The following is a 22,500-nucleotide window of genomic DNA, read 5'->3' as shown; positions in this document are numbered from 1 at the left end:
TCCAGACCTGAACTAGAACCAGACCTGAACCAGACCTGAACTAGACCCAGACCTGAACTAGACCTGAACTAGATCCAGACCTGAACTAGAATCAGACCTGAACTAGATCCAGACCTGAACTAGACCCAGACCTGAACTAGAACCAGACCTGAACCAGACCTGAACTAGAACCAGACCTGAACTAGATCCAGACCTGAACCAGACCTGAACTAGACCCAGACCTGAACTAGACCTGAACCAGACCTGAACTAGACCTGAACTAGAACCAGACCTGAACCAGACCTGAACTAGAACCAGACATGAACTAGAACCAGACCTGAACTAGATCCAGACCTGAACTAGAACCAGACCTGAACTAGACCTGAACTAGATCCAGACCTGAACTAGAACCAGACCTGAACTAGAACCAGACCTGAACCAGACCTGAACTAGACCTGAACCAGACCTGAACTAGAACCAGACCTGAACCAGACCTGAACTAGATCCAGACCTGAACTAGATCCAGACCTGAACTAGATCCAGACCTGAACTAGACCTGAACCAGACCCAGACCTGAACTAGATCCAGACCTGAACTAGAACCAGACCTGAACTAGACCTGAACTAGACCTGAACTAGATCCAGACCTGAACCAGACCTGAACTAGACCTGAACTAGATCCAGACCTGAACTAGAACCAGACCTGAACCAGACCCAGACCTGAACTAGAACCAGACCTGAACTAGACCCAGACCTGAACTAGATCCAGACCTGAACCAGAACCAGACCTGAACTAGACCTGAACTAGATCCAGACCTGAACTAGAACCAGACCTGAACCAGACCTGAACTAGACCCAGACCTGAACTAGACCTGAACTAGATCCAGACCTGAACTAGAATCAGACCTGAACTAGATCCAGACCTGAACTAGACCCAGACCTGAACTAGAACCAGACCTGAACCAGACCTGAACTAGAACCAGACCTGAACTAGATCCAGACCTGAACCAGACCTGAACTAGACCCAGACCTGAACTAGACCTGAACTAGACCTGAACCAGACCTGAACTAGAACCAGACCTGAACTAGATCCAGACCTGAACCAGAACCAGACCTGAACTAGATCCAGACCTGAACTAGATCCAGACCTGAACCAGAACCAGACCTGAACTAGATCCAGACCTGAACTAGATCCAGACCTGAACCAGAACCAGACCTGAACTAGAACCAGACCTGAACTAGATCCAGACCTGAACTAGAACCAGACCTGAACTAGATCCAGACCTGAACCAGACCTGAACTAGATCCAGACCTGAACCAGACCTGAACTAGATCCAGACCTGAACTAGAACCAGACCTGAACTAGACCCAGACCTGAACTAGAACCAGACCTGAACCAGACCTGAACTAGACCTGAACTAGATCCAGACCTGAACCAGAACCAGACCTGAACTAGACCCAGACCTGAACCAGATCCAGACCTGAACTAGATCCAGACCTGAACCAGACCTGAACCAGACCTGAACCAGATCCAGACAATTTTCATTGTTGAAGAAAAAACAATCAGTGTTCTTGTGTGTGTGTGTGTGTGTGTGTGTGTGTGTGTGTGTGTGTGTGTGTGTGTGTGTATAGTGTCCAGAGAGCTGCCTGTAGAGGAAGAGACCAGCCAGACCCAACTCCATCACAGGAGTAGTGAAGAACACTACACTTACACCAACACACCCTGGAAGATTTACCTGAGGAAGGAGGTAAACACACACTAACACACCCTGGGAGATTTACCTGAGGAAGGAGGTAAACACACACTAACACACCCTGGAAGATTTACCTGAGGAAGGAGGTAAACACACACTAACACACCCTGGGAGATTTACCTGAGGAAGGAGGTAAACACACCCTGGGAGATTTACCTGAGGAAGGAGGTAAACACACATTAACACACCCTGGGAGATTTACCTGAGGAAGGAGGGGCCCACACTAACACACCCTGGGTGATTTACCTGAGGAAGGAGGGGCCCCACACACTAACACACCCTGGGAGATTTACCTGAGGAAGGAGGGGCCCACACACTAACACACCCTGGGAGATTTACCTGAGGAAGGAGGTAAACACACACTAACACACCCTGGGAGATTTACCTGAGGAAGGAGGGGCCACACACTAACACACCCTGGGAGATTTACCTGAGGAAGGAGGGGCCCACACACTAACACACCCTGGGAGATTTACCTGAGGAAGGAGGGGCCCACACTAACACACCCTGGGAGATTTACCTGAGGAAGGAGGTAAACACACACCAACACACCCTGGGAGATTTACCTGAGGAAGGAGGTAAACACACACCAACACACCCTGGGAGATTTACCTGAGGAAGGAGGGGCCCACACTAACACACCCTGGGAGATTTACCTGAGGAAGGAGGGGCCCACACTAACACACCCTGGAAGATTTACCTGAGGAAGGAGGTAAACACACACTAACACACCCTGGGAGATTTACCTGAGGAAGGAGGGGCCCACACACTAACACACCCTGGGAGATTTACCTGAGGAAGGAGGGGCCCACACACTAACACACCCTGGGAGATTTACCTGAGGAAGGAGGTAAACACACACTAACACACCCTGGGAGATTTACCTGAGGAAGGAGGGGCCCCACACACTAACACACCCTGGGAGATTTACCTGAGGAAGGAGGTAAACACACACTAACACACCCTGGGAGATTTACCTGAGGAAGGAGGGGCCCACACCAACACACCCTGGGAGATTTACCTGAGGAAGGAGGGGCCCACACACTAACACACCCTGGGAGATTTACCTGAGGAAGGAGGGGCCCACACTAACACACCCTGGGAGATTTACCTGAGGAAGGAGGGGCCACACACTAACACACCCTGGGAGATTTACCTGAGGAAGGAGGTAAACACACACTAACACACCCTGGGAGATTTACCTGAGGAAGGAGGGGCCCACACACTAACACACCCTGGGAGATTTACCTGAGGAAGGAGGGGCCCACACTAACACACCCTGGGAGATTTACCTGAGGAAGGTGGGGCCCACACACTAACACACCCTGGGAGATTTACCTGAGGAAGGAGGGGCCCACACTAACACACCCTGGGAGATTTACCTGAGGAAGGAGGGGCCCACACACTAACACACCCTGGGAGATTTACCTGAGGAAGGAGGTAAACACACACTAACACACCCTGGGAGATTTACCTGAGGAAGGAGGGGCCCCACACTAACACACCCTGGGAGATTTACCTGAGGAAGGAGGGGCCCACACACTAACACACCCTGGGAGATTTAGCTGAGGAAGGAGGGGCCCACACACTAACACACCCTGGGAGATTTACCTGAGGAAGGAGGGGCCACACACTAACACACCCTGTGAGATTTACCTGAGGAAGGAGGGGCCCCACACACTAACACACCCTGGGAGATTTACCTGAGGAAGGTGGGGCCCACACTAACACACCCTGGGAGATTTACCTGAGGAAGGAGGGGCCCACACACTAACACACCCTGGGAGATTTACCTGAGGAAGGAGGGGCCCCACACACTAACACACCCTGGGAGATTTACCTGAGGAAGGAGGGGCCCACACTAACACACCCTGGGAGATTTACCTGAGGAAGGAGGGGCCCACACTAACACACCCTGGGAGATTTACCTGAGGAAGGAGGGGCCCACACACTAACACACCCTGGGAGATTTACCTGAGGAAGGAGGGGCCCACACTAACACACCCTGGGAGATTTACCAGAGTTGCGTAACAGTAGCGTAGCGTGGAAGTAGGTACACACACTAACAGTAGCGTAGCGTAGCGTGGAAGGAGGTACACACACTAACAGTAACGTAGCGTAGCGTAGCGTGGAAGTGGGTACACACACTAACAGTAGCGTAGCGTGGAAGGAGGTACACACACTAACAGTAACGTAGCGTAGCGTAGCGTGGAAGTAGGTACACACACTAACAGTAGCGTAGCGTAGATTAGCGTAGCGTAGCGTGGAAGGAGGTACACACACTAACAGTAGCGTAGCGTAGCGTAGCGTGGAAGTAGGTACACACACTAACAGTAACGTAGCGTAGCGTAGCGTGGAAGTAGGTACACACACTAACAGTAGCGTAGCGTAGCGTGGAAGGAGGAGGTACACACAGTAACGTAGCGTAGCGTAGCGTGGAAGTAGGTACACACACTAACAGTAGCGTAGCGTAGCGTAGCGTAGCGTGGAAGGAGGAGGTACACACACTAACAGTAGCGTGGCGTAGCGTGGAAGGAGGTACACACACTAACAGTAACGTAGCGTAGCGTAGCGTGGAAGTAGGTACACACACTAACAGTAGCGTAGCGTAGCGTAGCGTGGAAGGAGGTACACACACTAACAGTAACGTAGCGTAGCGTAGCGTGGAAGTAGGTACACACACTAACAGTAGCGTAGCGTAGCGTAGCGTAGCGTGGAAGGAGGTACACACGCTAACAGTAACGTAGCGTAGCGTGGAAGTAGGTACACACACTAACAGTAACGTAGCGTAGCGTAGCGTGGAAGTAGGTACACACACTAACAGTAACGTAGCGTAGCGTAGCGTGGAAGTAGGTACACACACTAACAGTAGCGTAGCGTAGCGTAGCGTGGAAGGAGGTACACACACTAACAGTAGCGTAGCGTAGCGTAGCGTGGAAGTAGGTACACACACTAACAGTAGCGTAGCGTAGTGTAGCGTGGAAGGAGGTACACACACTAACAGTAACGTAACAGTAGCGTAGCGTGGAAGGAGGTACACACACTAACAGTAGCGTAGCGTAGCGTAGCGTGGAAGTAGGTACACACACTAACAGTAGCGTAGCGTAGCGTAGCGTAGCGTGGAAGGAGGAGGTACACACACTAACAGTAACGTAGCGTAGCGTAGCGTGGAAGGAGGAGGTACACACACTAACAGTAGCGTAGCGTAGCGTAGCGTAGCGTGGAAGGAGGTGTACTGTATCAGTCATGGTCCTTCAAGCCAAATAGGAACAAATTTCAATGAATTGTTTGTCGAAGCAAAGAGCTCAGGACAGAACAATAGTTTTATTATTCTATTCCCAAAGATCCTCATCTCATCCATGTTGATGCTGTGGTCCTGTAGGTGTTCTACCCTGAAGACAACTTCAACACTCCTCTGCTGCTGGACCTGCTGTTCAGACAGATAGTCCATGACACCTACTCGGAGGTCTGCATCCGCATCACTCAGGAGGAGAGGACCAAGATGAAGGCTCTGTTTGGTACCGAACCGTTTAGGACCTTTTAGAACCACCACACCACACCACATACCGAACCGTTTAGAACCTTTTAGAACCACCACACCACACCACAAACCCACCGTTTAGAACCTTTTAGAACCACCACACCACACAACAAACCCACCGTTTAGGACCTTTTAGAACCACCACACCACACCACATACCCACCGTTTAGAACCTTTTAGAACCACCACACCACACCACAAACCCACCGTTATAACCACCACACCACACCACAAACCACCATTATAACCACCACACCACACCACAAACCACCATTATAACCACCACACCACACCACAAACCCACCGTTAGAACCTTTTAGAACCACCACACCACACCACAAACCCACCGTTATAACCACCACACCACACCACAAACCCACCGTTATAACCACCACACCACACCACAAACCACTAGAAAACACCATGAACCCACCATTATAACCACACCGCACCATAAACCACTAGACAACACCATGAACCCACCATTATAACCACCGCACCATAAACCACTAGAAAACACCATGAACCCACCATTATAACCACCGCACCATAAACCACTAGAAAACACCATGAACCCACCATTATAACCACCGCACCATAAACCACTAGAAAACACCATGAACCCACCATTATAACCACCGCACCATAAACCACTAGAAAACACCATGAACCCACCATTATAACCACCGCACCATAAACCACTAGAAAACACCATGAACCCACCATTATAACCACCGCACCACAAACCACTAGAAAACACCATGAACCCACCATTATAACCACCGCACCATAAACCACTAGAAAACACCATGAACCCACCATTATAACCACCGCACCATAAACCACTAGAAAACACCATGAACCCACCATTATAACCACCGCACCATAAACCACTAGAAAACACCATGAACCCACCATTATAACCACCGCACCATAAACCACTAGACAACACCATGAACCCACCATTATAACCACCACACCATAAACCACTAGAAAACACCATGAACCCACCATTATAACCACCGCACCATAAACCACTAGACAACACCATGAACCCACCATTATAACCACCGCACCATAAACCACTAGAAAACACCATGAACCCACCATTATAACCACCGCACCATAAACCACTAGAAAACACCATGAACCCACCATTATAACCACCGCACCATAAACCACTAGAAAACACCATGAACCCACCATTATAACCACCGCACCATAAACCACTAGAAAACACCATGAACCCACCATTATAACCACCGCACCATAAACCACTAGAAAACACCATGAACCCACCATTATAACCACCGCACCATAAACCACTAGAAAACACCATGAACCCACCATTATAACCACCGCACCATAAACCACTAGAAAACACCATGAACCCACCATTATAACCACCGCACCATAAACCACTAGAAAACACCATGAACCCACCATTATAACCACCGCACCATAAACCACTAGACAACACCATGAACCCACCATTATAACCACCGCACCATAAACCACTAGAAAACACCATGAACCCACCATTATAACCACACCGCACCATAAACCACTAGACAACACCATGAACCCACCATTATAACCACCGCACCATAAACCACTAGAAAACACCATGAACCCACCATTATAACCACCGCACCATAAACCACTAGAAAACACCATGAACCCACCATTATAACCACACCGCACCATAAACCACTAGAAAACACCATGAACCCACCATTATAACCACCGCACCATAAACCACTAGAAAACACCATGAACCCACCATTATAACCACCGCACCATAAACCACTAGAAAACACCATGAACCCACCATTATAACCACCGCACCATAAACCACTAGAAAACACCATGAACCCACCATTATAACCACCGCACCATAAACCACTAGAAAACACCATGAACCCACCATTATAACCACCGCACCATAAACCACTAGAAAACACCATGAACCCACCATTATAACCACCGCACCATAAACCACTAGAAAACACCATGAACCCACCATTATAACCACCGCACCATAAACCACTAGAAAACACCATGAACCCACCATTATAACCACCACAAAACATTATAAAACACACTGTGTGTGTGTGTGTGTGTGTGTGTGTGTGTGTGTGTGTGTGTGTGTGTGTGTGCTCTGTGTGTGTGTGTGTGTGTGTGTGTGTGTGTGTGTGTGTGTGTGTGTGTGTGTCTGACCGTGTGTGTGTGTGTGTGTGTGTGTGTGTGTGTCTGTGTGTGTGTGTGTGTGTGTGTGTGTGTGTGTGTAGTAGAGAATCAGGTTGGCCAGGATGGCGCCACACAGGATGAGAGTCTCAAGAAGAAAATCGTGACGACGGCCAAAGACTCCTGGGAAATATATTTCTCACGACTCTTCCCTGCCTCGGTGAGTATGTGTGTGTGTGTGTGTGAGTGTGAGCTTGTATACTGTAGCTATATCTGGGGAAGCTCCAGCCAGAACTCCAACCCGGGTCCAGCGACTGGCACACAACACGTTACGCCATTCAACCCTCTTCACGAGGTCTCTAGGTGTTGAGGTCTCTAGGTGTTGAGGTCTCTAGGTGTTGAGGTCTCTAGGTGTTGGGTTGAGGTCTCTAGGTGTTGAGGTCTCTAGGTGTTGAGGTCTCTAGGTGTTGAGGTCTCTAGGTGTTGGGTTGAGGTCGCTAGGTGTTGGGTTGAGGTCTCTAGGTGTTGGGTTGAGGTCGCTAGGTGTTGGGTTGAGGTTCTCTAGGTGTTGAGGTCTCTAGGTGTTGGGTTGAGGTCTCTAGATGTTGGGTTGAGGTCTCTCGGTGTTGAGGTCTCTAGGTGTTGAGGTCTCTAGGTGTTGAGGTCTCTAGGTGTTGAGTTCTCTAGGTGTTGGGTTGAGGTCGCTAGGTGTTGGGTTGAGGTCTCTAGGTGTTGGGGTCTCTAGGTGTTGAGGTCTCTAGGTGTTGGGTTGAGGTCGCTAGGTGTTGGGTTGAGGTCGCTAGGTGTTGGGGTCTCTAGGTGTTGGGTTGAGGTCTCTAGGTGTTGGGTTGAGGTCTCTAGGTGTTGGGTTGAGGTCTCTAGGTGTTGAGGTCTCTAGGTGTTGGGTTGAGGTCTCTAGGTGTTGAGGTCTCTAGGTGTTGGGTTGAGGTCTCTAGGTGTTGAGGTCTCTAGGTGTTGAGGTCTCTAGGTGTTGAGGTCTCTAGGTGTTGAGATCTCTAGGTGTTGGGTTGAGGTCTCTAGGTGTTGAGGTCTCTAGGTGTTGGGTTGAGGTCTCTAGGTGTTGAGGTCTCTAGGTGTTGGGTTGAGGTCTCTAGGTGTTGGGTTGAGGTCTCTAGGTGTTGGGTTGAGGTCTCTAGGTGTTGAGGTCTCTAGGTGTTGAGGTCTCTAGGTGTTGAGGTCTCTAGGTGTTGGGTTGAGGTTCTCTAGGTGTTGAGATCTCTAGGTGTTGGGTTGAGGTCTCTAGATGTTGGGTTGAGGTCTCTCGGTGTTGAGGTCTCTAGGTGTTGAGGTCTCTAGGTGTTGGGTTGAGGTCTCTAGGTGTTGAGGTCTCTAGGTGTTGGGTTGAGGTCTCTAGGTGTTGAGGTCTCTAGGTGTTGGGTTGAGGTCTCTCGGTGTTGAGGTCTCTAGGTGTTGGGTTGAGGTCTCTCGGTGTTGGGTTGAGGTCTCTCGGGGTTGAGGTCTCTAGGTGTTGGGTTGAGGTCTCTAGGTGTTGGGTTGAGGTCTCTAGGTGTTGAGGTCTCTAGGTGTTGGGTTGAGGTCTCTAGGTGTTGAGGTCGCTAGGTGTTGGGTTGAGGTCTCTAGGTGTTGGGTTGAGGTCTCTAGGTGTTGGGTTGAGGTCTCTAGGTGTTGAGGTCTCTAGGTGATGAGGTCTCCAGGTGTTGGGTTGAGGTCTCTAGGTGTTGAGGTCTCTAGGTGTTGAGGTCTCTAGGTGTTGAGGTCTCTAGGTGTTGGGTTGAGGTCGCTAGGTGTTGGGTTGAGGTCGCTAGGTGTTGGGTTGAGGTCTCTAGGTGTTGAGGTCTGTAGGTGTTGGGTTGAGGTCTCTAGGTGTTGAGGTCTCTAGGTGTTGGGTTGAGGTCTCTAGGTGTTGGGTTGAGATCTCTAGGTGTTGGGTTGAGGTCTCTAGGTGTTGAGGTCTCTAGGTGTTGAGGTCTCAAGGTGTTGAGGTCTCTAGGTGTTGGGTTGAGGTCACTAGGTGTTGAGGTCTCTAGGTGTTGGGTTGAGGTCTCTAGGTGTTGGGTTGAGATCTCTAGGTGTTGGGTTGAGGTCTCTAGGTGTTGAGGTCTCTAGGTGTTGGGTTGAGGTCGCTAGGTGTTGGGTTGAGGTCGCTAGGTGTTGGGTTGAGGTCTCTAGGTGTTGGGTTGAGGTCTCTAGGTGTTGGGTTGAGGTCTCTAGGTGTTGGGTTTAGGTCTCTATGTGTTGAGGTCTGTAGGTGTTGGGTTGAGGTCTCTAGGTGTTGGGTTGAGGTCTCTAGGTGTTGGGTTGAGGTCTCTAGGTGTTGGGTTGAGGTCTCTAGGTGTTGGGTTGAGATCTCTAGGTGTTGGGTTGAGGTCTCTAGGTGTTGAGGTCTCTAGGTGTTGAGGTCTCTAGGTGTTGAGGTCTCAAGGTGTTGAGGTCTCTAGGTGTTGGGTTGAGGTCGCTAGGTGTTGGGTTGAGGTCGCTAGGTTTTGGGTTGAGGTCTCTAGGTGTTGGGTTGAGGTCTCTAGGTGTTGAGGTCTCTAGGTGTTGGGTTGAGGTCTCTAGGTGTTGAGGTCTCTAGGTGTTGGGTTGAGGTCTCTAGGTGTTGAGGTCTCTAGGTGTTGGGTTGAGGTCTCTAGGTGTTGAGGTCTCTAGGTGTTGGGTTGAGGTCTCTAGGTGTTGAGGTCGCTAGGTGTTGGGTTGAGGTCTCTAGGTGTTGAGGTCTCTAGGTGTTGGGTTGAGGTCTCTAGGTGTTGGGTTGAGGTCTCTAGGTGTTGGGTTGAGGTCTCTAGGTGTTGGGTTGAGGTCTCTAGGTGTTGGGTTGAGGTCTCTAGGTGTTGGGTTGAGGTCGCTAGGTGTTGGGTTGAGGTCTCTAGGTGTTGAGGTCTCTAGGTGTTGGGTTGAGGTCTCTAGGTGTTGGGTTGAGGTCTCTAGGTGTTGGGTTGAGGTCTCTAGGTGTTGAGGTCTCTAGGTGTTGAGGTCTCTAGGTGTTGAGGTCTCTAGGTGTTGAGGTCTCTAGGTGTTGAGGTCTCTATGTGTTGGGTTGAGGTCTCTAGGTGTTGATAGTGTGTGTGTTGCAGAGCAGTGTGGGTAAGTGTTGACAGGAAGTGTGTGTTGCAGGGCAGTGTGGGTACGTGCTGACAGTGTGTGTGTGTTGCAGGGCAGTGTGGGTAAGTGTTGACAGGTGGTGTGTGTTGCAGGGCAGTGTGGGTACGTGCTGACAGGCAGTGTGTGTTGCAGAGCAGTGTGGCTACGTGCTGACAGGAAGTGTGTGTTGCAGGGCAGTGTGGGTACGTGTTGACAGGAAGTGTGTGTTGCAGGGCAGTGTGGGTCCAGGTGTTAACAGGAAGTGTGTGTTGCAGGGCAGTGTGGGTCCAGGTGTTAACAGGAAGTGTGTGCTGCAGGGCAGTGTTGGTCCAGGTGTTAACAGGAAGTGTGTGTTGCAGGGCAGTGTGGGTCCAGGTGTTGACAGGGATGTGTGTGTTGCAGGGCAGTGTGGGTCCAGGTGTTGACAGGAAGTGTGTGTTGCAGGGCAGTGTGGGTAAGTGTTGACAGGTGGTGTGTGTTGCAGGGCAGTGTGGGTACGTGTTGACAGGTAGTGTGTGTTGCAGGGTAGTGTGGGTAAGTGTTGATAGAGTGTGTTGCAGGGCAGTCTGGGTAGGTGTTGACAGGAAGTGTGTGTTGCAGGGCAGTGTGGGTATTAGTTGACAGGGAGTGTGTGTTGCAGGGCAGTGTGGGTCCAGGTGTTGACAGGAAGTGTGTGTTGCAGGGCAGTGTGGGTACGTGTTGACAGGAAGTGTGTGTTGCAGGGCAGGTGGGTACGTGCTGACAGGAAGTGTGTGTTGCAGGGCAGTGTGGGTACGTGCTGACAGGAAGTGTGTGTTGCAGGGCAGTGTGGGTACGTGTTGACAGGAAGTGTGTGTTGCAGGGCAGTGTGGGTACGTGTTGACAGGAAGTGTGTGTTGCAGGGCAGGTGGGTACGTGCTGACAGGAAGTGTGTGTTGCAGGGCAGTGTGGGTACGTGCTGACAGGAAGTGTGTGTTGCAGGGCAGTGTGGGTACGTGTTGACAGGAAGTGTGTGTTGCAGGGCAGTGTGGGTACGTGTTGACAGGAAGTGTGTGTTGCAGGGCAGTGTGGGTAAGTGTTGACAGTGTGTTTTGCAGGGCAGTGTGGGTATTAGTTGACAGGAAGTGTGTGTTGCAGGGCAGTGTGGGTACGTGCTGACAGGAAGTGTGTGTTGCAGGGCAGTGTGGGTACGTGTTGACAGGAAGTGTGTGTTGCAGGGCAGTGTGGGTACGTGCTGACAGGAAGTGTATGTTGCCGGGCAGTATGGGTACGTGGTGACAGGAAGTGTGTGTTGCAGGGCAGTGTGGGTCCAGGTGTTGACAGGAAGTGTGTGTTGCAGGGCAGTGTGGGTACGTGCTGACAGGAAGTGTGTGTTGCAGGGCAGTGTGGGTTCGTGTTGACAGGGTGTGTGTGTTGCAGGGCAGTGTGGGTAAGTGTTGACAGTGTGTGTGTTGCAGGGCAGTGTGGTTACAGGTGTTGACAGGAAGTGTGTGTTGCAGGGCAGTGTGGGTAAGTGTTGACAGGAAGTGTGTGTTGCAGGGCAGTGTGGGTACGTGCTGACAGGAAGTGTGTGTTGCAGGGCAGTGTGGGTCCAGGTGTTGACAGGAAGTGTGTGTTGCAGGGCAGTGTGGGTCCAGGTGTTAACAGGAAGTGTGTGTTGCATGGCAGTGTGGGTCCAGGTGTTGACAGGAAGTGTGTGTTGCAGGGCAGTGTAGGTACGTGCTGACAGGAAGTGTGTGTTGCAGGGCAGTGTGTGTTCGTGTTGACAGGGGGTGTGTGTTGCAGGGCAGTGTGGGTAAGTGTTGACAGTGTGTGTGTTGTAGGGCAGTGTGGTTACAGGTGTTGACAGGAAGTGTGTGTTGCAGGGCAGTGTGGGTAAGTGTTGACAGGAAGTGTGTGTTGCAGGGCAGTGTGGGTACGTGTTGACAGGAAGTGTGTGTTGCAGGGCAGTGTGGGTCCAGGTGTTGACAGGAAGTGTGTGTTGCAGGGCAGTGTGGGTCCAGGTGTTAACAGGGAGTGTGTGTTGCAGGGCAGTGTGGGTACTGGGGTCCAGGTGTTAACAGGAAGTGTGTGTTGCAGGGCAGTGTGGGTAAGTGTTGACAGGAAGTGTGTGTTGCAGGGCAGTGTGGGTACGTGTTGACAGGAAGTGTGTGTTGCAGGGCAGTGTGGGTCCAGGTGTTGACAGGAAGTGTGTGTTGCAGGGCAGTGTGGGTCCAGGTGTTAACAGGGGAGTGTGTGTTGCAGGGCAGTGTGGGTACTGGGGTCCAGGTGGTGACAGGAAGTGTGTGTTGCAGGGCAGTGTGGGTATGTGGTGATAGGAAGTGTGTGTTGCAGGGCAGTGTGGGTAAGTGTTGACAGGTAGTGTGTGTTGCAGGGCAGTGTGGGTCCAGGTGTTGACAGGAGGTGTGTGTTGCAGGGCAGTGTGGGTAAGTGTTGACAGGAAGTGTGTGTTGCAGGGCAGTGTGGGTACGTGTTGACAGGAAGTGTGTGTTGCAGGGCAGTGTGGGTCCAGGTGTTGACAGGAAGTGTGTGTTGCAGGGCAGTGTGGGTCCAGGTGTTAACAGGGAGTGTGTGTTGCAGGGCAGTGTGGGTACTGGGGTCCAGGTGTTAACAGGAAGTGTGTGTTGCAGGGCAGTGTGGGTAAGTGTTGACAGGAAGTGTGTGTTGCAGGGAAGTGTGGGTACGTGTTGACAGGAAGTGTGTGTTGCAGGGCAGTGTGGGTCCAGGTGTTGACAGGAAGTGTGTGTTGCAGGGCAGTGTGGGTCCAGGTGTTAACAGGGAGTGTGTGTTGCAGGGCAGTGTGGGTACTGGGGTCCAGGTGTTAACAGGAAGTGTGTGTTGCAGGGCAGTGTGGGTATGTGGTGATAGGAAGTGTGTGTTGCAGGGCAGTGTGGGTAAGTGTTGACAGGTAGTGTGTGTTGCAGGGCAGTGTGGGTCCAGGTGTTGACAGGAGGTGTGTGTTGCAGGGCAGTGTGGGTAAGTGTTGACAGGGTGTGTGTGTGTTGCAGGGCAGTGTGGGTCCAGGTGTTGACAGGAAGTGTGTGTTGCAGGGTAGTGTGGGTCCAGGTGTTGACAGGAAGTGTGTGTTGCAGGGCAGTGTGGGTCCAGGTGTTGACAGGAAGTGTGTGTTGCAGGGCAGTGTGGGTCCAGGTGTTAACAGGAAGTGTGTGTTGCAGGGCAGTGTGGGTATGTGTTGACAGGAAGTGTGTGTTGCAGGGCAGTGTGGGTCCAGGTGTTGACAGGAAGTGTGTGTTGCAGGGCAGTGTGGGTCCAGGTGTTAACAGGAAGTGTGTGTTGCAGGGCAGTGTGGGTATGTGTTGACAGGAAGTGTGTGTTGCAGGGCAGTGTGGGTCCAGGTGTTGACAGGCGGTGTGTGTTGCAGGGCAGTGTGGGTCCAAGTGTTGACAGGAGGTGTGTGTTGCAGGGCAGTGTGGGTCCAGGTGTTGACAGGAAGTGTGTGTTGCAGGGCAGTGTGGATCCAGGTGTTGACAGGGAGTGTGTGTTGCAGGGCAGTGTGGGTACTGGGGTCCAGGTGGTCTCAGTGTCTCATCGCGGCGTCAAGCTGCTGAAGACTGTGAGAAGCAGCTCTGTTGCCCCGGACTACTTCAGAGTACTACGCCCTTACAGGTACACACACACACACACACACACACACACACACACACACACACACACACACCCACACACACACACACACATCACAGCAGGTAGCCTAGTGGTTAGAGCGTTGGGCCAGTAACCCAAAAAGTTGCCAGATTGAATCCCTGAGCTGACAAGGTAATAAATCTGTCGTTCTGCCCCCTGAACAAGGCAGTTAACCCACTGTTCCCTGGTGGGCCGTCATTGTGAATAAGAATTTGTTCTTAACTGACTTGCCCTCGTTAAATAAACACACACCTGTATACACATACTGTTCAGATTAGGATTAATTCATAAATAAAGGATATACTGTTCAATCTGATTTGACTTTCTGTGTGTGTTTCCGTAGTTACGCGGACATCCTGTTTGTTTCTGTGTGTTTCCATAGTTACGCGGACATCCTGTTTGTTTCTTTGTGTGTTTCCGTAGTTACGCGGACATCCTGTTTGTTTCTGTGTGTTTCCGTAGTTACGCGGACATCCTGTCTGTTTCTCTGTGTTTATTCCATAGTTACGAGGACATCCTGTTTGTTTCTGTGTGTGTTTCCGTAGTTACGCAGACACCCTGTCTGTTTCTCTGTGTTTATTCCATAGTTACGAGGACATCCTGTTTGTTTCTCTGTGTGTTTCCGTAGTTACGCGGACATCCTGTTTGTGTCCATTCCATCTCAGAACATGTTGGAGTTTAACCTGACCAATGAGAAGCTGATTCTGTTCTCCGCCAAGGCTCCACAGGTCAAACACATGGTGGACTACTTCATCACTGAACTGAAGAAGGTGAGACGGGTTAGACAGGCTAGAGGGTGAGACAGGTTAGTAGGTGAGACAGGTTAGAGGGTGAGACAGGTTAGAAGGTGAGACAGGTTAGAGGGTGAGACAGGTTAGTCAGGTTAGAGGGTGAGACAGGTTAGACAGGTTAGAGGGTGAGACAGGTTAGAAGGTGAGACAGGTTAGAAGGTGAGACAGGTTAGAGGGTGAGACTGGTTATAGGGTGAGACAGGTTAGTCAGGTTAGAGGGTGAGACAGGTTAGACAGGTTAGAGGGTGAGACAGGTTAGAGGGTGAGACAGGTTAGAGGGTGAGACAGGCTAGAGGGGTGAGACAGGTTAGAGGGTGAGACAGGTTAGAGGGTGAGACAGGTTAGTCAGGTTAGAGGGTGAGACAGGTTAGACAGGTTAGAGGGTGAGACAGGCTAGAGGGGTGAGACAGGTTAGAGGGTGAGACAGGTTAGAGGGTGAGACAGGTTAGTCAGGTTAGAGGGTGAGACAGGTTAGACAGGTTAGAGGGTGAGACAGGTTAGAGGGTGAGACAGGTTAGACAGGATAGAGGGTGAGACAGGTTAGACAGGCTAGAGGGTGAGACAGGCTAGAGGGGTGAGACAGGTTAGAGGGTGAGACAGGTTAGACAGGTTAGAGGGTGAGACAGGTTAGACGGTGAGACAGGTTAGAGTGTATAACAGGTTAGAGGGTGAGAAAGGTTAGAGGGTGAGACAGGTTAGACAGGATAGAGGGTGAGACAGGTTAGACAGGCTAGAGGGGTGAGACAGGTTAGAGGGTGAGACAGGTTAGACAGGTTAGAGGGTGAGACAGGTTAGAGGGTGAGGCAGGCTAGAGGGTGAGACAGGTTAGAGGGTGAGACAGGTTAGACAGGATAGAGGGTGAGACAGGTTAGACAGGCTAGAGGGTGAGACAGGCTAGAGGGGTGAGACAGGTTAGAGTGTATAACAGGTTAGAGGGTTAGACAGGTTAGAGGGTGAGACAGGTTAGAGGGTGAGACAGGTTAGACAGGATAGAGGGTGAGACAGGTTAGACAGGCTAGAGGGTGAGACAGGCTAGAGGGGTGAGACAGGTTAGAGGGTGAGACAGGTTAGACAGGCTAGAGGGTGAGACAGGCTAGAGGGGTGAGACAGGTTAGAGGGTGAGACAGGTTAGAGTGTATAACAGGTTAGAGGGTGAGACAGGTTAGAGGGTGAGACAGGCTAGAGGGTGAGACAGGCTAGAGGGTGAGACAGGCTAGAGGGTGAGACAGGTTAGAGGGTGAGACAGGCAGACCAGGAAAGTGATCATTCAAAGGGACTCCAGGCTTCCCTCTGAAACCAGATAGAAAGGAAGGAAACATCAGATAGAAGGGAAGGAAACATCAGTTAGAAGGGAAGGAAACATCAGATAGAAGGGAAGGAAACATCAGATAGAAAGGAAGGAAACATCAGATAGAAGGGAAGGAAACATCAGATAGAAGGGAAGGAAACATCAGAAGGAAACATCAGATAGAAAGGAAGGAAACATCAGATAGAAGGGAAGGAAACATCAGATAGAAGGGAAGGAAACATCAGATAGAAAGGAAGGAAACATCAGATAGAAGGGAAGGAAACATCAGATAGAAGGGAAGGAAACATCAGATAGAAGGGAAGGAAACATCAGATAGAAAGGAAGGAAACATCAGATAGAAAGGAAGGAAACATCAGGGGGAAAGGAAGGAAACATCAGATAGAAGGGAAGGAAACATCGGAAGGAAACATCAGATAGAAAGGAAGGAAACATCAGATAGAAAGGAAGGAAACATCAGATAGAAGGGAAGGAAACATCGGAAGGAAACATCAGATAGAAAGGAAGGAAACATCAGATAGAAGGGAAGGAAACATCAGATAGAAGGGAAGGAAACATCAGATAGAAAGGAAGGAAACATCAGATAGAAATGAAGGAAACATCAGATAGAAAGGAAGGAAACATCAGATAGAAAGGAAGGAAACGTCAGATAGAAAGGAAGGAAACATCAGATAGAAAGGAAGGAAACATCAGATAGAAAGGAAGGAAACATATGATAGAAGGGAAGGAAACATCAGATAGAAGGGAAGGAAACATCAGATAGAAAGGAAGGAAACATCAGATAGAAAGGAAGGAAACATCAGATAGAAGGGAAGGAAACATCAGATAGAAAGGAAGGAAACATCAGATAGAAAGGAAGGAAACATCAGATAGAAAGGAAGGAAACATCAGATAGAAGGGAAGGAAACATCAGATAGAAAGGAAGGAAACATCAGATAGAAGGGAAGGAAACATCAGATAGAAAGGAAGGAAACATCAGATAGAAAGGAAGGAAACATCAGATAGAAAGGAAGGAAACATCAGATAGAAAGGAAGGAAACATCAGGTAGAAAGGAAGGAAACATCAGATAGAAAGGAAGGAAACATCAGATAGAAAGGAAGGAAACATCAGATAGAAGGGAAGGAAACATCAGATAGAAGGGAAGGAAACATCAGATAGAAGTGAAGGAAACATCAGATAGAAGGGAAGGAAACATCAGATAGAAGGGAAGGAAACATCAGATAGAAGGGAAGGAAACATCAGATAGAAAGGAAGGAAACATCAGATAGAAGGGAAGGAAACATCAGAAGGAAACATCAGATAGAAGGGAAGGAAACATCAGATCGAAGGGAAGGAAACATCAGATAGAAGGGAAGGAAACATCAGATAGAAGGGAAGGAAACATCAGATAGAAAGGAAGGAAACATCAGATAGAAGGGAAGGAAACATCAGAAGGAAACATCAGATAGAAAGGAAGGAAACATCAGATAGAAAGGAAGGAAACATCAGATAGAAGGGAAGGAAACATCAGATAGAAAGGAAGGAAACATCAGATAGAAAGGAAGGAAACATCAGATAGAAAGGAAGGAAACATCAGATAGAAGGGAAGGAAACATCAGATAGAAAGGAAGGAAACATCAGATAGAAAGGAAGGAAACATCAGATAGAAAGGAAGGAAACATCAGATAGAAAGGAAGGAAACATCAGATAGAAGGGAAGGAAACATCAGATAGAAAGGAAGGAAACATCAGATAGAAGGGAAGGAAACATCAGATAGAAGGGAAGGAAACATCAGATAGAAAGGAAGGAAACATCAGATAGAAAGGAAGGAAACATCAGATAGAAGGGAAGGAAACATCGGAAGGAAACATCAGATAGAAAGGAAGGAAACATCAGATAGAAAGGAAGGAAACATCAGATAGAAAGGAAGGAAACATCAGATAGAAAGGAAGGAAACATCAGATAGAAGGGAAGGAAACATCAGATAGAAGGGAAGGAAACATCAGATAGAAGGGAAGGAAACATCAGATAGAAAGGAAGGAAACATCAGATAGAAAGGAAGGAAACATCAGGGGGAAAGGAAGGAAACATCAGATAGAAGGGAAGGAAACATCGGAAGGAAACATCAGATAGAAAGGAAGGAAACATCAGATAGAAAGGAAGGAAACATCAGATAGAAGGGAAGGAAACATCGGAAGGAAACATCAGATAGAAAGGAAGGAAACATCAGATAGAAGGGAAGGAAACATCAGATAGAAGGGAAGGAAACATCAGATAGAAAGGAAGGAAACATCAGATAGAAATGAAGGAAACATCAGATAGAAAGGAAGGAAACATCAGATAGAAAGGAAGGAAACGTCAGATAGAAAGGAAGGAAACATCAGATAGAAAGGAAGGAAACATCAGATAGAAAGGAAGGAAACATATGATAGAAGGGAAGGAAACATCAGATAGAAGGGAAGGAAACATCAGATAGAAAGGAAGGAAACATCAGATAGAAAGGAAGGAAACATCAGATAGAAAGGAAGGAAACATCAGATAGAAGGGAAGGAAACATCAGATAGAAGGGAAACATCGGAAGGAAACATCAGATAGAAGGGAAGGAAACATCAGATAGAAGGGAAGGAAACATCAGATAGAAAGGAAGGAAACATCAGATAGAAAGGAAGGAAACATCAGATAGAAGGGAAGGAAACATCAGATAGAAAGGAAGGAAACGTCAGAAGGAAACATCAGATAGAAGGGAAGGAAACATCAGATAGAAGGGAAGGAAACATCGGAAGATAACATCAGATAGAAAGGAAGGAAACATCAGATAGAAAGGAAGGAAACATCAGATAGAAAGGAAGGAAACATCAGATAGAAAGGAAGGAAACATCAGATAGAAGGGAAGGAAACATCAGATAGAAGGGAAGGAAACATCAGATAGAAAGGAAGGAAACATCAGATAGAAAGGAAGGAAACATCAGATAGAAGGGAAGGAAACATCAGATAGAAAGGAAGGAAACATCAGATAGAAGGGAAGGAAACATCAGATAGAAGGGAAGGAAACATCAGATAGAAGGGAAGGAAACATCAGATAGAAAGGAAGGAAACATCAGATAGAAGGGAAGGAAACATCAGATAGAAAGGAAGGAAACATCAGATAGAAGGGAAGAAAACATCAGATAGAAAGGAAGGAAACATCAGATAGAAAGGAAGGAAACATCAGATAGAAGGGAAGGAAACATCAGATAGAAAGGAAGGAAACATCAGATAGAAAGGAAGGAAACATCAGATAGAAGGGAAGGAAACATTAGATAGAAGGGAAGGAAACATCAGATAGAAAGGAAGTAATCATCAGATAGAAAGGAAGGAAACATTAGATAGAAAGGAAGGAAACATCAGATAGAAGGGAAGGAAACATCAGATAGAAAGGAAGGAAACATCAGATAGAAGGGAAGGAAACATCAGATAGAAAGGAAGGAAACATCAGATAGAAAGGAAGGAAACATCAGATAGAAGGGAAGGAAACATCAGATAGAAAGGAAGGAAACATCGGAAGGAAACATCAGATAGAAGGGAAGGAAACATCAGATAGAAAGGAAGGAAACGTCAGAAGGAAACATCAGATAGAAGGGAAGGAAACATCAGATAGAAGGGAAGGAAACATCGGAAGATAACATCAGATAGAAAGGAAGGAAATATCAGATAGAAAGGAAGGAAACATCAGATAGAAAGGAAGGAAACATCAGATAGAAGGGAAGGAAACATCGGAAGGAAACATCAGATAGAAAGGAAGGAAACATCAGATAGAAAGGAAGGAAACATCGGAAGGAAACATCAGATAGAAGGGAAGGAAACATCAGATAGAAGGGAAGGAAACATCAGATAGAAAGGAAGGAAACATCAGATAGAAGGGAAGAAAACATCAGATAGAAAGGAAGGAAACATCAGATAGAAGGGAAGGAAACATCAGATAGAAAGGAAGGAAACATCAGATAGAAAGGAAGGAAACATCAGATAGAAGGGAAGGAAACATCAGATAGAAAGGAAGGAAACATCAGATAGAAAGGAAGGAAACATCAGATAGAAGGGAAGGAAACATCTGATAGAAAGGAAGGAAACATCAGATAGAAAGGAAGGAAACATCAGATAGAAAGGAAGGAAACATCAGATAGAAGGGAAGGAAACATCAGATAGAAAGGAAGGAAACATCAGATAGAAGGGAAGGAAACATTAGATAGAAGGGAAGGAAACATCAGATAGAAGGGAAGGAAACATCAGATAGAAGGGAAGGAAACATCAGGGGGAAAGGAAGGAAACATCAGATAGAAGGGAAGGAAACATCAGATAGAAAGGAAGGAAACATCAGATAGAAGGGAAGGAAACATCAGGGGGAAAGGAAGGAAACATCAGATAGAAGGGAAGGAAACACCAGAAGGAAACATAAGATAGAAAGGAAGGAAACATCAGATAGAAGGGAAGGAAACATCAGATAGAAAGGAAGGAAACATCAGATAGAAGGAAAGGAAACATCAGTTAGAAGGGAAGGAAACATCAGATAGAAAGGAAGGAAACATCAGATAGAAGGGAAGGAAACATCAGATAGAAAGGAAGGAAACATCAGATAGAAAGGAAGGAAACATCAAATAGAAGGGAAGGAAACACCAGATAGAAAGGAAGGAAACATCAGATAGAAGGGAAGGAAACATCAGATAGAAAGGAAGGAAACATCAGATAGAAAGGAAGGAAACATCAGATAGAAAGGAAGGAAACATCAGATAGAAGGGAAGGAAACATCAGATAGAAAGGAAGGAAACATCAGATAGAAGGGAAGGAAACATCAGATAGAAAGGAAGGAAACATCCGATAGAAAGGAAGGAAACATCAGATAGAAAGGAAGGAAACATCAGATAGAAAGGAAGGAAACATCAGATAGAAAGGAAGGAAACATCAGATAGAAGGGAAGGAAACATCAGATAGAAGGGAAACATCGGAAGGAAACATCAGATAGAAAGGAAGGAAACATCAGATAGAAGGGAAGGAAACATCGGAAGGAAACATCAGATAGAAAGGAAGGAAACATCAGATAGAAGGGAAGGAAACATCGGAAGGAAACATCAGATAGAAAGGAAGGAAACATCAGATAGAAGGGAAGGAAACATCAGATAGAAAGGAAGGAAACATCAGATAGAAAGGAAGGAAACATCAGATAGAAGGGAAGGAAACATCAGATAGAAGGGAAACATCGGAAGGAAACATCAGATAGAAAGGAAGGAAACATCAGATAGAAGGGAAGGAAACATCGGAAGGAAACATCAGATAGAAAGGAAGGAAACATCAGATAGAAAGGAAGGAAACATCAGATAGAAAGGAAGGAAACATCAGATAGAAGGGAAGGAAACATCAGATAGAAAGGAAGGAAACATCAGATAGAAAGGAAGGAAACATCCGACAGAAAGGAAGGAAACATCAGATAGAAAGGAAGGAAACATCAGATAGAAGGGAAGGAAACATCAGATAGAAAGGAAGGAAACATCAGATAGAAGGGAAGGAAACATCGGAAGGAAACATCAGATAGAAAGGAAGGAAACATCAGATAGAAGGGAAGGAAACATCGGAAGGAAACATCAGATAGAAAGGAAGGAAACATCAGATAGAAGGGAAGGAAACATCGGAAGGAAACATCAGATAGAAAGGAAGGAAACATCAGATAGAAAGGAAGGAAACATCAGATAGAAAGGAAGGAAACATCAGATAGAAAGGAAGGAAACATCAGATAGAAAGGAAGGAAACATCAGATAGAAAGGAAGGAAACATCAGATAGAAGGGAAGGAAACATCAGATAGAAAGGAAGGAAACATCAGATAGAAAGGAAGGAAACATCAGATAGAAAGGAAGGAAACATCAGATAGAAAGGAAGGAAACATCAGATAGAAGGGAAGGAAACATCAGATAGAAAGGAAGGAAACATCAGATAGAAAGGAAGGAAACATCAGATAGAAAGGAAGGAAACATCCGATAGAAGGGAAGGAAACATCGGAAGGAAACATCAGATAGAAAGGAAGGAAACATCAGATAGAAAGGAAGGAAACATCAGATAGAAGGGAAGGAAACATCGGAAGGAAACATCAGATAGAAAGGAAGGAAACATCAGATAGAAAGGAAGGAAACATCAGATAGAAAGGAAGGAAACATCAGATAGAAAGGAAGGAAACATCAGATAGAAGGGAAGGAAACATCAGATAGAAAGGAAGGAAACATCAGATAGAAGGAAAGGAAACATCAGTTAGA

At 47.7% G+C, this 22,500-nt stretch overlaps 1 protein-coding gene across 1 annotated transcript in view; it reads left to right on the top strand.

Annotated features, from left to right (window-relative positions):
• LOC106594823 (unconventional myosin-XV) overlaps positions 1–22,500 on the top strand; it is an 80,507-nt gene that overhangs the window by 34,394 nt on the left and 23,613 nt on the right. Inside the window, exons 5-9 of the mRNA XM_045711496.1 lie at positions 1,611–1,726; positions 5,115–5,250; positions 7,565–7,680; positions 14,011–14,129; positions 14,776–14,917. Coding sequence (XP_045567452.1) covers positions 1,611–1,726; positions 5,115–5,250; positions 7,565–7,680; positions 14,011–14,129; positions 14,776–14,917 — 629 coding nt within the window. The remainder of the gene's footprint in view (positions 1–1,610; positions 1,727–5,114; positions 5,251–7,564; positions 7,681–14,010; positions 14,130–14,775; positions 14,918–22,500) is intronic.

This window comes from Salmo salar, unplaced genomic scaffold (assembly GCF_905237065.1).
Source record: "Salmo salar unplaced genomic scaffold, Ssal_v3.1, whole genome shotgun sequence".
NCBI lineage: Eukaryota > Metazoa > Chordata > Actinopteri > Salmoniformes > Salmonidae > Salmo > Salmo salar.
This window is presented reverse-complemented; position numbering and strand designations above follow the sequence as displayed.